Source organism: Antechinus flavipes, chromosome 2 (genome assembly GCF_016432865.1).
Source record: "Antechinus flavipes isolate AdamAnt ecotype Samford, QLD, Australia chromosome 2, AdamAnt_v2, whole genome shotgun sequence".
NCBI classification, from domain to species: domain Eukaryota; kingdom Metazoa; phylum Chordata; class Mammalia; order Dasyuromorphia; family Dasyuridae; genus Antechinus; species Antechinus flavipes.
Genome location: NC_067399.1, coordinates 675,476,626 through 675,494,087, shown reverse-complemented (window position 1 = coordinate 675,494,087; position 17,462 = coordinate 675,476,626). Strand labels below are relative to the sequence as shown.

Below are 17,462 nucleotides of genomic sequence, written 5' to 3'. Positions count from 1 at the left end.
AGAAGAGGCACGGGATGGGGGCACATCAACACAAGAGCTGGGGAAGCACTACGGGATTGGGGTCTCCACGTGAGCTCAGATTGAGGCTGAAGGCCTGCAAAGGCCGGCCAGTCACCGTTTGTCATTAAAATAGCCTTCCCTTTTCTAGATTTTTTTTTAATAATCTCCAGCCAAAACAGCATATTAAAGGCAGAAGCAGATATGAGAATTCAGCTGCCTTCTATTAAGTCAGATATTAAAGAGATTTGCCAAAAAAAAATGTAATTTATTCTTCTCGTTTTTCTATTGTTTGGGAAACTATATTTATTTTCATAAAATTTTTATTTGTTGCGAGATAATGGGCTTTTGTGTGCTTAATTAAAATGATTCTCTCTTCCAGTTACATATAAAACAATGATTTGCACTTGTTTTTAAAACTTTGAGTTCCCGATTCTCTCCCTTCCTTCTCCCACCCTACATTTCCATAAAAGTCATGTTGTAAAAGAAAATCCCCCTCCAAAAAGAGAAGAAAAACTCTCAAGAAAACTCGAGTTTGGAAGGGGGGGGGGTCATTTCAGAGGGAGATCCAACCAAGTCGCTCAGCACCACGGACAGCTCCCGCACCTTCCCACCTTTTACTCTTCCTGCTCCACAGCCAGCCATCACTTCCTTCCCTCTGAAACTCTTTTGTGCAAACAGCGCCGGCCTCTGGGAGTTAGGGAATCCTATCCTTGGCCACCAGCCCTCCGGACCAAGGCCCTGCGTCTGGGCCGGAGGAGGAGGAAGGGGACGATGGGAGAAACAGTCTTTAAGCAAATTTCAGGAAGCTTGTCCCGGGCTCTCCCGGCAGGGGCAGGGCCTCCATCACCTCAGAACCTTCCGAGTGTTGGGAATAAGCATGTGTAGGAGGGTGTGGCTGTTTTGGCCGCAGTGCTCCCCGTGGCTGTCCCAAGTGAACTCCCCAAAAGGGAGAGCGCACGCGTCTCAGGGGAATCGAGTTCCCTCATGTTCCCAGCTGCACACGGGCTTTAGAACTAAAAGGGACCTCAGGCCATCGAGCTCCGGCTCTCCCTGTTAGGGCCGAGCAAACTGAGGCCCTAAGAGGGGAACCCAGCATCACAGAGTTGGCAAGTGGAGAACCAAACGTCTGGCTGAGCCCCTGCAGGCCCAGGCCGGGCCCTTGTGTAAGCCTGAGGCCAGGAGGCGTGTCCAGCACATTCCCTCATTACAGCATCCCGTGACCGACCCCACAGGGCAGTACCTTTGAACTTCAGGTAACGTGGCACGCTCCCACCCCACCAACCCCCCGCCCCCTTCTTTAAGGGCGCAAACCAGAGCTCTGGATGGCCCGACCACTATCCTTCCATCTCCTAACATCAAACACATCAGACCATCGCACCCAGAGCCACGCGCTCCCTCCCTCCCTCCCGCCTCCCTCAGGGTGACAAGAGACCCTCGTCTGTCCCCGTCCCTCCCGGCACTGTCCAGGCTGCGAGGCCCAAGCTGCCGGCCCGGGTCTGGGTGATGTCAGCGAGCTGCGGGCCCCCAAAGACGATTCTGTGGAACGCCGCGTAATCCGCAGTAGCCACCGAGACAGGAGAGAGGACAAATGCAATAAAAGAGACTGACCTGAACTTCCCTGTGCGCACCTGCAGCGCCCGCATCCCGCAGTGCCGGGCCCCTCCGACGTCGCTCACAATGTCATCTCCGATCATGAGGGTCTGTCACGGCAATGAAATACACACGTCAGGCGCCTGGGACTCGGCCTCTCCTCCATCTTCGCTGACATAATAAACGGCTCGATTTGATGTTTAATGCGCCCATCGTACAAATTAAACAAGATAATATTGTCATTGTATTGATTAAAAGTCACCCTACCCGCGGCGTATTTCATGCGGCCCCGCCACGGGGGAGGCCGCAGAGCAGCCCCCGGTCGCGCCATTTGAAATCAATCAAGAGACGTCAAAGTGACTGGGCCTCGGGAGAATGGATGGGAACCCGGGGCGGCCCCGCACCTCTCCTCCGGAACACAGGCAGGCTTTTCCTGGCGGCCAACGGCCACACGGCCGCCCACTCCCTAAGGTTCGGGACTTCCGCGGCTCGGAGGCAATTCCTGAACCTTTCCCAGCACGCTCCTCGCGCAGGAAGGCGCGGAAACCGCAAGCTCGTCCCAGCCAAGCGGACGGCTCCTAGAACAACCTGACCCAAGGTTAAATGCCTGCAAGAATCCGATTCAACAAACACCTACTAAGCACCTTTAGCGGAGGCAGTGGGGGCGGAAGGTAAAAACCTCCGGCCCTGCTCTCCCGGGGCTGCTAGGAAAGACAAGGCCGGCCTCTGGAACCACTGGCAGGCCGTGCCCCTGGCCAGGTCTGTCTTAGGCAGACGGAACACTCAGGAACAACCAGGGAGGAAGAAAAGTCTTGAGTTGGGAAACCTGGGGCAGCTGGAGGGAGAAGGGAGAGCTCGAGACAGGGCTGGCAGAAGAGAGCCTGGAGGGCACAGTGAGCTCCGGGAGCAGGGAGAGGGCGAGAGCTGCACTTTATCCAGGTGGACTGGAGAGAGGAGAGGCTTTGGGGCAAGGAGTCCAAGGGGAGGCATACGCTATGGGGCCAGGGAGGGGGCAAGGGAGGCAGAGAGAACAGAGAGAAAATCTTGCAAAAGTTCATCCAAGTCTCCTAGGGTATCTCTTTACTCTTCCTACCCATTATTTCTTTTTTGTTGTTCACTTTATTATTGTTTCAATCCTGTCTAACTCTTCCCGACTTTATTTGAGGTTTTCTTGGCAGAGATGCTACGGGGATTTGTCGTTTCTTTCTCCAATTCATTTTACAGATGAGGAAATTGAGGCACATGGGATGAAGTGACTTAGCCAGGATCATACCACTGAAAAGTGTCTGAGGCTGGATTTGAACTCAGGAAGATGAGTTTCCCTCGGGCCTGGGGCTCTATAGAATATGGTATCTTCTAGCTGCCCCATTACTTCTTTCTTTCTTTTTTTCTTTTTTTTTTTTTGCTGAGGCAATTGGGGTTAAGTGACTTGCCCAGAGCCACACAGCCAGGAAGTGTTAAGTGTCTGAAGCCAGATTAGAACTCAGGTCCTCCTGACTTCAGGGCTGGTGCTCTATCCCCTGCGCCATCTAGCTGCCCTCCCATTATTTCTTATTCAGTAATCCATATCTTTTACCAACCACAAATTTATCAGCCGTTCCCAAATGTGGGCACCTCCCTGCTAGCCAGGCCTTCTCTATGACAGAAAGTTCCAGTATTCGTGGGACTCCTTGGAAGTCCATGTCTCGTAGGGCACTTCTGTGGCCTTCTTAGCATAATTCTTACGTGCTTCCTCAAGTGGCTGGAAACCCTTCATTTGACATAGCTGACGGCATCCTGTCTTCCCAGGCCTCTGCTTTTCTTTTGTCTCCAGCTAAGGCACCGTGCCTTAGCTGGAACACAGTAGGTGCTTAATAAATGCTACTTGACTTGACAAGGAGAGAAGACAGCCGAGTCCTGGAGGGACCAGCCTGGACACACAATACGGAGAACAAGAAAGGTGAGGTGACAGCTGGGTTGACCACAAAGGGACTCATGGGCTGTGACAGGCAGCTGGATGGCAGAGCCACCAGAAAGAGTCAAAAGCCAGCCTTTGAGGCTTCGTAGCCCTGGGCCAGGACCGCTGGGAGACTTACATCAGATAATATATGAAAAGCACCCCGCACATTGTGGAGGGCTGGCCAAAAGCTAACTGGGAGAGGCAAGCACGGAAGGCAGCTACCCACAGGGACAGGCGGCCGGAGAGGAACACTTGTAAGGTGTGAGGAGAAGGAAGGCGTCATCGGCTGCAAAAGGGGGCCGGAGCCAGGCAAGGAGTTCAGAGGGTCTGCATTCTGTCCTATGGGAAATAGGGAGCCACGGAAGGTCCTTGAGCAGGGAAATGATACACCCAGGCACCTGCTATGTATTCCCTGAATAAGTAGCCTTCTTGCATATGTTACATATAATTACCTAAAAGTCCCCCAGAGGCACTTGCCACTTTCATGGAGGATATCTAGAGCAAAGACCAAGGAGAAGAGAGATTTTAAAAAATAATAATAATAGTTTTTTTTTAATTTTTCAAAATACACGCAAAGATAGTTTTCAACATTTACTCTTGAAAAGCCCTGTGTTCCAATTTTTTTCCTCCCTCCCCAGCAAGTAATGCAATATAGGTTAAATGTGTGCAATTAGAAGAGAGACTTCAAAAGCTGGGAAGAGACTCACAGGTATCGATCTGGGGGAGCCATTATGCCGGCTGACTCACCCCTGGAACCTTGGAAAGCCTTTAATGAGAACCAGAATCCCGGCTAAGAGTCAAGAATTCAGCCTTAGTCTCCGCAAAGGAAGAAGCAAGTAGAGGGAAGAATGGCTGTTGCTGTCCTGAGCAAGAACAAGGAGGAAGAAGCCAGAGAAACTTGGGGCTCTTTTCACGAGCTGACAAACAGCAGAGACATCAAGACAAAATGGCGGCCGATGGAAATCATTTCAAGTCACAGCAAAACAAGATGGCAGCGAAGCGAACTCATCTCAAACCGGTGACCAGTCAGGGGGAGGGCCCCTCCCTCCTCTCAGTAAAACAGGCTCAGCCACGGACGCAGAAGGAGGCACAAGTTATTGGACACGATCGATGAGTCGGTTTGTTTTGCTTTACTGAACTGCTCTGTCACAAGAGAAGGGTCTTATGGGTGTTAGCCGAAAAATCAATAGAACATTTAAAAAGAATGCTGACGACTCAGACTGTGCTACGCAGGTGGATGGACGGCTCCACGGAGCCGCTCCATCAGTCCATATATCTTGAACCTTTCCGCGTCATCCCCTCCGCTCTCCTTTGTTCCAGTCGCTGATAAAGACGTGGCCCTTCTCTTTGCCAAGGTCAACAACCTCTCTCCGTGACCCCGGCTCTGGTTTCCTTCCGTTCGCCACGGGCACGTGGCCCTTAAATCACGTCCCCTCTCTGTTCTTCAGCCTCTCTTTATCCCTGCTGCCTTCCTTACCACCTACACACAGGCCTCCCTTTCCCCTCTGACTCCCCCCCGCCACCAGCCACCATCCTCAGTCTCCCCTCCCAGACTCCCAGAAAGCCCATCCCCTGGACAGGGCGGAAACTCTGGGCTGATGCACTGGGGTGGGACAAGCCGGGCACTTGGGGCTAATTACGGAGCGGACAAGACTCTATTAGCCTGTGCTTGGGAAGCGGCCCCTCCCTCTCTCCTGTGCTGGTTCCAGCTTTCAGTGTGGACAGAGAAGTGTGGGAGGGATCGGGGCACTTTGGGGGTCGCGGGGATCCTGCGTCCCCCCCCTTCACTTCTCCCCCAGAGACCAGGAATAAAGACAGAGGACGTTTGCTCATCCTGCCTCCGGCCGATTCTGAGGCATCCGGGCGCTAACTCGGCCTTCCCAGTCCCCATTCCCCGGCTCCCATTTCTCCCCTATTAAATACGTCAGTGAGAAAGTGGAGAGTCGGGTCTTCCCCATCCGCAGAGGGCGAAACCTGTGGGTGCAGAATGGGGGACCCAGAGCCCGGGGGGCGGCTGGCGGCTCAGGGAGACGTGGGCTCACCGGAGGGAGCCTGGGAAAGACCAGCGGGAGAGTGGGCCTGTTGGGAGATGAAGGCTGCCGACCGTCGGAGGGGAGGCTGGAGCCGATGGGACCCTGGCTCCGCTGGGCCCCTGGCTCCGCTGGGCCCCTGGCTCCGCTGGGCCCCTGGCTCCCTGAAGTGTTTTCCGTGCTGAGTCACTGCCCACGTGGCTGGAGTTTCAGCCACTTTTTGCACACTTGGGGGAGGAGGGAGCAAATTAACTAAATCAGCTTCCGGGGCCAACGCCGTGGGCAAGGCCCTTTCCCGGCACCAGGAAGCTCACAGGCCTCCCTGCTCCAGGAGGACACAGGGAGAAGTGGGCAGCCCAGGGTCACGCGGCCGGGGGCGTCTGAGGCAGGACCGACCTCGGGCTTCCCTGACCCCGGGCCCAGCGTTGCCTCCGCCGCCTGGCCCAGGGCGGGTGTTTCCTTCCCTCCTTCCCGTCTTCCACCCTTTCTTCCTTGTATGGAGGAGACTCCTCCGCCAGACAGAAAGACTCTCCGGTGTCCATTAAGTCAGGCCGCCTCTGGTGAATGCTGGAGAGAACGGCCCGATGGGCGGGAGTCCCGGGAGGTCCAGGCTGAGCGCCTGAGGGAGTGTTCTGGGCGGGGCTCTGGGAAGGGGTCCCGGCCCCTGGGCCTCTGCAGCACCTTCTGGGCCAGATGTGGCTCTGGAACCCTGTGGGCGCTCACGGTGCCCGTCACACCCCATCCAAGCTCTCTCATGCCCAAAGTCCCGTCCACACGTGCCCACAAACCCCCTCGGGAATCAGAGCGGGATCTCCGCCTGTTGCCTGGGCCCCCACTCACACTGCATGAGCACTGCTCTACCCCCCTCCCCCCCCACTTCCCTGGGGGTCCCTGAGGAGCCTCCAACAGGAGGGGAGGCACTTCCTCCTCCCAACCTTCCTCTTTTCTCCTCCTGCCCAGACGCTGAACCTCCTTTCCCACACTTGGAGGACCCAGAACCTCCCTGGGCCCTTCCCCGGGGCGGCGGCTGCTCCCCCCGAGACCCCTCCAACACCTGAGGCCTCCGGGCCTTGCCCTCGGCCCTGCTGCGGCCGGGGCTGCCCTCTCCAGACTGAGTCCCCAGAGGATCCGGGCAGTTTCCGACGTCCGGCCCTTAGCCCCCAGCCAGCCCCGACAAATGCCTGTCGTTCCCCCCTGACTCACTGACGCTCGCCTCTGCGGGAGAGATCTCGCTTCTGCCGGGGAGCCGACGTCTCCGACGCCTTCTGGAGCCGGACACAGCGAGCGAGCTTTGGGGCTGGGGGCGCCCACGGCCCCTCGCAGATGCCCAAAGTCGGGTCCAGCCGGTGGGATTCTGTCCTGAGGAGGAGCCGGCACCTCGACGGTGACGGCTCCCACTGCCGGGCTCTGCCCGCCGGCTTCCGCTCCCCTCTGGGCCCTCCTCACAGCAGCCTGGCGTCCGTCCCAAGCCGAGGCTCCCTGGGCGGCGGGCCCGGCGCTGTCCCTCCGGGGGGCCGCGGCCAGTGCCGGGAGAGGCCCAGAGCCAGCGGCCGAGGGGCGTCCCCACGGGGCCTCTGAGGGCGCCCTTTCCAGGGTGGGGTCAAAAAGGGAGTTTCTATAAGAAGTCCTGCGGTCCTGCCTTCTCACCGAGGCCGATGACCTTTCCTCTGGGAAGTCAGAAGCGGCTTCAGGGAAGTCCCGGACAAAACGTCCTGCCGCAGGCCCCGCCCTCCCCGGCCCCTCCCGCAGGCTCCGGTTCACTCTGCCTGTAACGGGCGTTTGCCGCCGTCTCCCACGGGCTCCGGCCTCCTCGGCGCTGGCCCTTCCCCTCGGGGCCTTGAAGCAGGGCCTGCCCCCGGCTGACTCACTGATGGCGGAGAACACCCGTCCTACGGGGAGAGGCCGCGGACACCAGGAGCCTCCCCCTCAGGCCTCCGTTCCCGCCCCCAGTGATGGGGAAGAACAACATTCCCCCCTTTCTCCCCCAGGGATGCTGGGGAGGGTCAGTGACGGAGCATGGCCGTTGGAGCCCCTGCGTCGGGGCCGTTGCCGAGGGGTCCCGGGGGGCCGAGGCCGCCCTTCTAAAGGAGGCTCCCGCGTCCTCGAGCAGAAACTCATTCCTGAGGCTGCGAACAAAGGGGCCGGGAGGCGGCCCCCCCACAGGCGTGTTTTACATCGGTTGGGCCGGAGGGGGGGGGGGGGCCGCACATGATCAGTGATGCCTGTCGGCGCCAGCTTGTGGCGGACACACACCAAGATGGAGCCGGCCCCCCGGGAGCGCCCAGATTTACTATCGGTGAAGGACGATAATCACTAACGGAGGAGCAATTATTCCCAAATCATTTAGGATTTAAAAAATCATTGGCAAGAAGATAGAGGTCAAGAGGTGGGCTGTCAAGGGAAATAAAAAACCCTACCTGTCAAAGCCAGGTTTAACTTCCTCTCTGCCTGCAATCTGGCGAGCGAGGCAGACGCAGAAAACCCAGAGGTCACCCGCCCGCGGAGAAGGGCCCGGCGCCCCTTCGTTCCCCCCTCGCCCAGCACGCCCCCCCCCCAAGCTTTAACAGAAAATACAAATCTCCTAAAATGCGGAAAATCCAGATCCAACGGGCATTGGGGGGGGGGGGGCACGAGAGTCATGTGGCCATCCCAGAAGCACCCGGAGCCCGAGGGAAGCCCAGGCTGCCCCGACTTCCAGGGAAGCTTCTCTCCGAAATCCATCAGTCAAGTCCCTCTTCCCAGTCCCGCTTCACACCCAGTTACCCGGGAGGCCTCCGGCCCCTCCCCAGTGAGCACGTGGAGGGAGGAGCCTTCGGGAGCCAGGAGACAAGAACCCGCGGCGGGAGGAGTCGGGGAGCCCCAGCTCCGGGCCTGACTGGGGGGGACACGTCCCAGCGGGCGCAAGAGGCCGCACGAGCAGGCGGCTCCTTTACCTGCGGGACTGGTCTGACTCCTTGGGTGCCCCCAAAGGCTGGTCCTCTCCCTAAACACGTGGAGAGGCTGCGGCTCCGACCATCTGGGCCCACAGAGAGGGACGGGGAGGGGACGGACGGAGAGCAGGAGGGAGGGGGGCCACCGAGAGAGGGACAGAGACAGAGACAGAGACAGAGACAGACTGAGATAAAGAGACAGAGAGAGAGACAGACTGAGAGAGACAGAGACAGACTGAGAGACAGAGACAGAGAGAGACAGAGATAGAGAGACAGAGACAGAGACAGAAACAGAAACAGAGACAGACAGAGACAGAAACAGAAACAGAGAGACAGAGACAGAGACAGAGACAGAGACAGAAACAGAAACAGAGAGACAGAGACAGAGACAGAAACAGAAACAGAGAGACAGAGACAGAGACAGAAACAGAAACAGAGAGACAGAGACAGAGACAGAGACAGAGACAGAAACAGAAACAGAGAGACAGAGACAGAGACAGAGACAGAGAAAGACAGAGACAGAAACAGAAACAGAGAGATAGAGACAGAGAGAGAGAGAGAGAGAGAGAGAGAAACAGAGACAAGAGAAAAAAAGAGGGAGGAAAGAAAGGGAAAGAAGGGAGACAGAGACTGAGAGAAGCAAAGAAAAAAGAGACAGAGAGAGAAAGAGAGAGGAAAAGAGAGAGAGAGAGAGAGAGAGCAGTCAGAGAGAAGCTGAGAGAGAAAAAGAGAGAGGAGAGAAAGGGAGGGAAGAAAAGAGAGGGAGAAGATTGCAAGAACTAAATGACTGCCAGACACTATACGGCCACCAGATGGCGCCACAGTGCTCAGAGTGCCAGGTCTGGAGTCAGAAAAACCCTGGTTTCGGGACCAGCCTCAGACACGGACTGGGTGACCCTGGCCAAGTCACTTTGCCCTGTCTGCCTCAGTTTCCTCATCTGTAAAATGAGCCGCCTCCTCCTCCTCCTCCTCCTCCTTCTCCCCCCCTCCCCCAGGAAGACTCTGTCCTGGGATTCACTAGCCACGCCCCCCAAGGGGAGAACCGGCCTCACAGAAATCCCGAGCCCCGAACTTCCTTTCGGTTTGGGACAAAGTCCTGGGCGCCCTCAGGCCCCGGGGCCTGCCCTGCAGTCTGGGGTGGGGGGAAGGGGGCGAGGGCGGCGCAGAGGGAAGGGGGAGGGGGGGTGACTTGCTGTTGGGCCCTGGCCACACGAGGGCGCTCCGGGCGTCGGTGGGGCTGGGGGCCCTGCCTGTGGTGGAGAAAGGCCGGACCAGGGCAGAGACAGCAGGAACACGGGCCCGCGCGGAGATCCCGGGGCCGGGAGAGACGGGGGCGCATCCGAGGGAGCGGGAAGGTTGAGTGCGAGGGGGCCGTGCACGCGGCTGAGGAGGGGTCCAGGGGGGCTGGGAAGGGGGGGCTCAGCTGGTCGCGGCAGGGGATAAACAACCACAAGTGAAGATCCGCCTTAAACCTTACGCCCTGTGGGGGCCGCACGTGCCTCTCAGACCCCGAAGGGAGCCTCGCGTGCCTCTGGCAGACTTGCCCCGAGTCCTTCAGCCCATCCTTGGGGGCGCCTTATCCTGCCCCTCCCCCCCTCGTTCAGGGACTGAGGCAGATCCGCCTCCCCGCTGACGCGTCCAGGAGGGCGACAAGCCTGGCCCAAAGCTCCCGGATTCTCCCTGGGTCCCACAGCCCCCACCCCACGTCCCAGGGCCCGCCCTCTTCCTTCGCAAACCCCCAAGCAACAAGCCCCTCCCTAAGGGCCCCGAGGTCTGCCCTGTGCGCCCCGGCCCTCCTCTGCCCGCAGGGAGCACGTCCCAGCACTGGGGGGCGCTGAGGACCGGGCTCTGTCCCCTCGTGTATTTATTTACAGCCTCAGGACCACGGCCAGAGCCGAGCTCCGCAGCCAGAGGCCCCCGCCCTCCCTCCAAGGGCCAAGTGAGACATCAGCGCTCTGGGAGACACTGAGCAGTGCAGGGCGGGACGGTGTCCCGCAGGGGGCGGGGCTACATTTAGGGGCTCCCGCCGTCCCCCACATCTCCTCCTCGGGCCCTGCCCAGGGCCCTGCCCGGCTCCAGGTGAGGCTGCCTGACCCTCCCGAGACCTGCCCAGCCAGGAAGCCGCGGAGAAGAGAGCCGCAGGTGGCACTGGGCGGGACCAGCATGGGGGGGAACCCGGGGGCAGGGCAGCTGCTCGGCACCACTCACCTCGTGGGCCTCCGTGCCCATCTCCTTCAAGGCCGCCTGGAAGAACTCGGGGGCCGGCTTTCCCACCACCTGGGCCTGGATGTCGCAGGCGTACTGGGGAGGAAAGAGAACGGGGGAGGCTGCGGAGGGCGAGGAGGCTCCAGGCCGGGCGAGGGAGACGAGGGCCAGGGGAGATTGGGGATGATGGGGAGAGGGCAGAGACACAGACACAAAGAGACAGAGACAGAGAGAAACAGACACACAGAGAGACAGAGACGCAGCCACAAAGACAGAGACACAGAGACAGAAAAAGACAGGTAGACACACAGAGAGCAGAGACGGGGAGTTTAAGGGAGACAGATTTCTATCCACTCTCCCGGACACAGCTCTCCCCCCGGAGGTCCCTTTGGGGAGCGTTTCCTGGGTGTGTCATGGCTCCCCATTAACACCTGAGCACCAGACAAAGGGTCGGAGTCTGGGATGGCAGTGCCCCAAGAGCCCCTGGTACCTGCTTCTTTCCCCTTTCTTCCCTTTCCCCATCCTTTCCTCCCTTCACCTCCCACCCCGGGGCAGACCCAGGGGCTTCACAAGACCATCAAGGTTCTGGACTCAGAGACCCTAGGAGCCTGTAGCCCTGGAAGGGGGCTGGGCTTGCCTAACATCTCCCAGAAGCAGCCTGGGAGCCGGACTTCCGAGCCAGAGCTTCTTCTGTCTCACCCGGCACCTCCTGAGTCAGACGGGGGCGGTCACACCCCAACTCACCCGCTAAAGTCCTCGGTTTCCCCACCGGGAGTACGGGGGACACAGGGGGCGGCTCTTTGGATTCAACGAGCTCAAGCATGTAAAACAACTTGGGGACACAAACGGCTTCCTTATTAGAGGCAGCCCGGCAACAGGCAGAGGTAAAGCCGGGAAGGCCCGAGTTCCAATCTCGCCCCACTCTGCCTACCTCAGTTTCCCCCCTGCGACCAGCTCTTACTTCACAGGGTTGCCATGAGAGAATAACTGTAAAGCACTTTACAAGCCGGCCGTGTCGCTGAGAACGCCATTATGGCCGTTACTGCCATGGGGATGGGTGTGGGAGCTATCCCATGGGCCAGGGGGAGGGGGGTCCTCCTACCTCCAGCGCCCTCATGTACGGACCAACGTCGAGCATCAGGCCGTCGGTCTCCTTGTAGTAGCGTCTGGAAACAGAAGCGACAGCGCTGTTACAGCCAGAGCTCCTTAGCGAGGCCCCCTGGCCCATGGCCCCCTACCCCCGCCCCATGTCGGGCCTGTGGGCCTGGAGCCCCTCCCGACAAAGGGACCCTCTGTCTTTCCTGCACTCAACCACCCCCTTGGGCCCAGTGGAAGTCTGCATCCCCCAGCAAGTCTCCCCCTCCTCACTCATTCTATATCGGGGGCTTAGAGATGACCCCCAGACTACCGGCCTATAGCTGGAGGGGAGCTCAGAGGGAATCTCATCTGACAGACCAAGAAACTGAGAGCCAGGCCGCCCACAGAACTGACCCAAAGTCCTTCTGGCAGCAGAGGCGGGAGGCAGGGGCGGGCCTGCGGCCATGTGACAGAGGCCCTCGAGCCTCTGCTGCCCGTGAGGACCGGACCGGATGACCTCAGAAGGGTGAGAGAGCAGATCCCCACATTTCTCAGAGCCCCAACCCTCGGGCAAGGAGCCCTGGCCTGGGAGGGGACCAGGAAACCCCCATCAGACTTGTCAGGTGCCCTGGTTCAAGCCCCGTCCTCCCTCCGGACCTGAGTTCCTCCCTCCATCCAGTGAGGCCGTGACTCAACGGCTCTGATATTGTGTGATGTTAGGACACGAGATAAGTGAGCGGGACGCTCGTGGGCAGAGACGCCCCCTCCCCATTCCGTAAGGCCCCGGGTTTTGGTGGATAAAAGGCCCTCACGAATGGGACGGAGAAAGGGGGAAAACAAAGGCTTGATCTCTGACAGAAGTGCCCTGCTCAGTGAGATCCCTGGAAGAGCAGACGGAGCCCTCACCGTTTGTAAGAGCCTCACAGCTCAGGGGGTTATTGGGGAAGTCAGCGAGAGCAGCCCCCCGCAGGGAGCCCCGTGTAGGCACCTCAATGATTAACCTGGAGATCAAAGCGGGCAGATGGTTTCCAGTCGCTAATACAGTGGCAGAGGACGATTAAGGCTTCTGGGAAAGGACAGTAGGTTCAAAGCTTCTGTGGCTCACCCCTAATTGCTAATAATTAACCCCTAATGGCTGCTTGAGAAAGAAAACTCCATTAGTTCCACAGCAACCTGCCACATTTCCTATTAGCCAGAGGTCAAACCGCGGCCCAAGTTTCTTGGGCACCAGTTGTTTTTATAGTGAGACAACTTATTCCTTTCCCCCTAACTCACTGGAGAAGGTGACAGGCTGGTCCTTTAAGACATGTTCATTAATTCTGCTTTTGCCAGGATGACCTCCCCAGCACAGTGAGCCACCTGCTCAGGCGAGAGGGTCACTGTCCATCAACCGGCAAGCAGCCGAATCGTGGCCCAACACAAGAATCATGGCTTCGGCAAACGCAGGATACAAAGGGATCCCCGAGCTCCATTCACTTCAGGGCAACCAATATGTCTCCATCTGGCCCTCCTCGCCATGGAGCCTCTTCCACAAGACTTGTGGCCACTCGAAGAGTCCCCTGCAAGGGGAAGTCCAGCAGATCAAGAGGGACTGATGCCCAGATGGCGCTACCGGCTAAGTGGGCACCCAGATGAGTTAGGATCTTGGCCCGTACGTCGGGAATAGGGGCCTACAAGCCAGGCCCAGAGCCGGACGGGAGGTCCCGGAGATAAAACTAAGCATCTTCAGTGATCCCAAACTATTCCAGCTGCCAAAATCATACTTTTCAAAACCAATATTCTCCAAGTTGGGGGGGGGAAGGCTGCAAATCATAAAATGACAGGTTCTCAGGAGAATGAAAACTGTGGGTAAAACCTCTAAACAAGGAGGCTGGGAAAAGTAACTTCCCCTATTGTGTTGCCACAGGGGCAAGAGTAGTTGGAATTTTGAGGCATAAACAAAAGGAGGGAGAGCTGACTTTCAATATTATTAAAGCCACTGGAAGATCAGTCACATCAATAAACATCATCCTGTGGCCTTTGAATTTTAAAGGACAGTGATAAATATGTATGTGGAGACCAGGCTTTTTAATAGGGCGAGTGACAGACAAGTTGAACTGGGTGAGAATAGAACACCAGTCTCCTTGCTCTCTGTCGAGGCTGATCAGGTCTACCTGATTATTTAAAGGGCTGGTCTAGACCCACTCACCCAGGAATTATCTTTCTGCATAACTAAAGACAACACAACTGAAGGCAGCTAGTCCTCTACGACAGCCATGTTGGAGGGTGGAGAGCGCTATGGGGCTGTGAGTCCCAGGCCCTGAGTAGTAGTAGTAACAAGAGGAAAGAATCTAATTTCCCTGAGCCTCGGTATCTTCATGTGAAAAGTAGAGACAATAATGCTTGCACTCTCATAGGCTGGAACATCAGCTAAAGAATTACTACCTTCCCAATGGGACACTCTCAAGAGCACAAGGAATCAAAAGAACTGCTCCTGGGATGATGAATGCACTAAAGATTATATGTGCCAAGGAAAAGCAGCTGAAGGACCTAAGGATGTTTAGCCTACAGAAGAAAGGGGGTGGGGGGAGGAAGGGAGCTAGAATGATCCTATCTTGAAACATCAGGAGTATGATGTGGAACGAGGCTCCCTCTGACCACTGACCTTCCTTCTCTATCTCCTTGTTGGGTCCTCCTCCAGATCATACCCTCTAAGCATAAGCTTAGATCTCATCAGCTCCCATCGATTACGTTTATTTAGTTTCCATACTGATGTGTCCATCTCTCCTGCTCCAATCTCTTAGCTGACATTTCCAGCTGCCTTTCAGACATCTCCAACTGGATGACCTACAGATCTTAATCAGTATGGCCAAAACTAAACTCATTCTCTTTCCCCCTAAATCTGCCTCACCTCCTCCTTTCCATATTACTGTAGAAGGTAACAAAATCCTTCCAGTCCCTCAGGCTCACATCCCAAGGGTCATCCAGGATGACTCACTATCTCTCATTCCCTATATCAAATATGGTGTCAAGGTCTGTCAGTTCCACCTTTGTAACATATTTTGTCAATGTCGCCTCTGCCATATTTCTTGTAGATTTCACCTCTGTAGCATCTCTGGTCAATTTTACCTTTTCAGTATCTCCCAGATTTCACCTCTGTAGCAACTCTTATCAATTTCATCCCTACAGTATTCCTTGTAGATTCCACCCCCTCCTTTGCAGCAGCACCTCTTCCTTATTGGTAGCTCTCATAAATTTCACCTCTATTATATGTCTAGTTAATTTCACCTTTGCAAGGTCTCTCTACTAGATCTCACCTCTGCTGCATTTCTGGTCAATTTCACCATTGCATTTTCTATCCTAGATTTCACCTTTGCTGCATCTCTGGTCAATTTCACCTTTGCATTTTCTCTCCTAGATTTCACCTTTGCTGCATCTCTGGTCAATTTCACCTTTGCAATCTCTCTCCTAGATTTCACCTCTACTATATCTCTGGTCAATTTCACTTTTGCAGCACCTCTTGTCAATTTCAGCTTTATGGTATCTCTCATAAGTTTCACCTCTACTGTATGTCTGTCTAGTCATTTTCACTTTTGTGATCTCTCTCCTAGATTTCACCTCTGCTGCATCTCTGGTCAATTTCACCTTTGCAGCACCTCTTGTCAATTTCATCTTTACGGTATCTCTCATAAATTTCACCTCTACTGTATGTCTAGTCAGTTTCACCTTTGTGGTCTCTCTGCTAAATTTCACCTCTGCTGCATCTCTGGTCAATTTCACCTTTGCGGTCTCTCCTAGATTTCACCTCTGCTGCATCTCTCCTGCAGGCCCCCTTCTCTCTTTTGATACTCTTCCCTCATCATCTCACACCTGGACTGTTGCAACAGCTGCAGGTGAGTCTGCCTGCCTGAAGTCTCTCTCCACGATAGTCTATATTCCATTCAGCCACTAAAGTAATTTTCCTAAAACACAGATTTGATCATGTCACACATAACCCTCCTCAGTAAACACCAGTGACTCCATGGTACCTCCAGGATCAAATATGAAATTCTTTCTATGGTATTCAAAACACTTCATATGTGACCCAACCTTTCCAGTCTTCTTACATCTAAGTCCCCAACCAACACTCCTAGATCCAGTGACATCAGTTTCCTGGCTGTTTTATGAAGAAGACCTCCCCCATTAAAGTGTAAGCTCCTTGAGATCAGTGACCGTCTTGTACCTCTTTTTGTATCTCCAGCACTTAACACAGTGTCTGGCACATAGTAGACATTTAATAAGTGTTTACTGATTGTTGGTTGATTAGACATTTTCTGCTTGGCCTCAGAAAGTAGAAAATGCAGAGAGGCAGATTTCAGTTTGATTTAAGGAATTAGAACTATCCAAAGTCCTTTGGGAAGATAGCTTTTCTGCTTCAAACAATCAATCAAGCATTTATTATGGATCTACTTTGGTGCTAGGCACTGAAGAATGGAGATAAAAGGAGACAATACCTATTCTAAGGACTTCCATTTTAACAAGGAACAGCATGTATACATACAACTTAAATGTTATGCAAATAAATAAAATACATACAAAATTGTACTTAAAAAAAAAAAAAAACAAGGTCATGTCTTAATCCTAGCATCTGGGGATAATCTTAGAAAGTTATTGCCTGAGAGGGGGTATTTAAAGGAAAGGAGGGATTCTATGAAAGAGAAGGAAGAAGGTTGAGGGTCCTGAGGGAGGAAGAGAGAAGGCCAGTTGGCTGGCTCAGAGTGCAGGGGGCCTGTTAGGTCCAATAAACCTGGGAAGGTAGACTGGGGAGAAGGGCTTTCAAAGTGAAAGAAATTCTGTCCGAGAGGAAGCAGGAAGCCCTGCACTTGTCTGCCTTTAGGAGCATCCATGTGAGACTTCTTAGTGCATATTCCTCTGACAGGCTGTGGAGGACAGGCTGGAGTGAGAGATGTTTGAAGCCGGGGAGAGGCTAAACCAAGAGGGAGTAGAGAGCAAAGAGGAGGAGTCAGAAGGAAGGATGTAGAGTCATAGAAAGGGTATGATTTAGCCATGAATCTCATATGTGGCTGAGGAAGTGATCAGGATAATGTCAAAGCCTGGAAGAACACCGGCTCCTTCCCGAGATATAGGAAAGCTTGGAAGAGGTCAAAATTTGGGTGGGAAAATAGACAATTTGGGGTGCAGGATGCTTGGGATGCTTCCAAGTGACCCCCAATGAAGTGTTCCACAGGCCTTGTACAGATGGGCTGAGGTTGGGGGAGACAGCCTGGCCAGAGCCCTCTTAGAAGGTAAGCTCTGTACTCCTGAGCACATTCAGGTGGAGGAATAGAGAAGGCGAAAGGGGAGAGTGGATCAGAATCCGGACTCAGTAAGGCCAGAGACATCCTGGAAAATGGGAGGCTATTTCTCATGACTTTCACTAGACTGTAAGCTCCCTGGAGCAGAGTCAATGTTCCAAATAGACTCTCAATCTATACACAGCAGGTGTTTGTAAAACGTCCTTCTTGGGACCTGAAAGGCTTTAGACTCCACACTCATACTATAGAACAATCTGCTACAAGAACCTGAGATAGTTTTTCAACCAAGAAATATTTATTAAGCACCTACTATGCGAGTCAGTCAATGAGCATTTATTAAGCACCTACTATGTGCCAAACACTGATCATATAAAATATCTACAACATAAATAACGAATACAAAACATACACAAAACTT

At 55.0% G+C, this 17,462-nt stretch overlaps 1 protein-coding gene and 1 long non-coding RNA gene across 6 annotated transcripts in view; one reads left to right on the top strand and one right to left on the bottom strand.

The window, feature by feature from the left end:
* Positions 1-17,462, bottom strand: part of LHPP (phospholysine phosphohistidine inorganic pyrophosphate phosphatase) — a 136,591-nt gene that overhangs the window by 93,429 nt on the left and 25,700 nt on the right. For 3 of the 5 annotated variants that reach the window (XM_051982681.1, XM_051982678.1, XM_051982682.1), the window contains exons 4-6: positions 11,797-11,860; positions 10,698-10,790; positions 1,609-1,700 (exon numbers count right to left, since the gene is read on the bottom strand). In XM_051982681.1, coding sequence (XP_051838641.1) covers positions 1,609-1,700; positions 10,698-10,790; positions 11,797-11,860 — 249 coding nt within the window. The remainder of the gene's footprint in view (positions 1-1,608; positions 1,701-10,697; positions 10,791-11,796; positions 11,861-17,462) is intronic. The other 2 variants (XM_051982680.1, XM_051982683.1) reach the window with 2 other exon arrangements.
* Positions 1,707-4,734, top strand: LOC127552186 (uncharacterized). The gene is made up of 2 exons (XR_007951281.1): positions 1,707-3,529; positions 4,168-4,734. It is a non-coding gene; the product is annotated as an uncharacterized LOC127552186 (long non-coding RNA).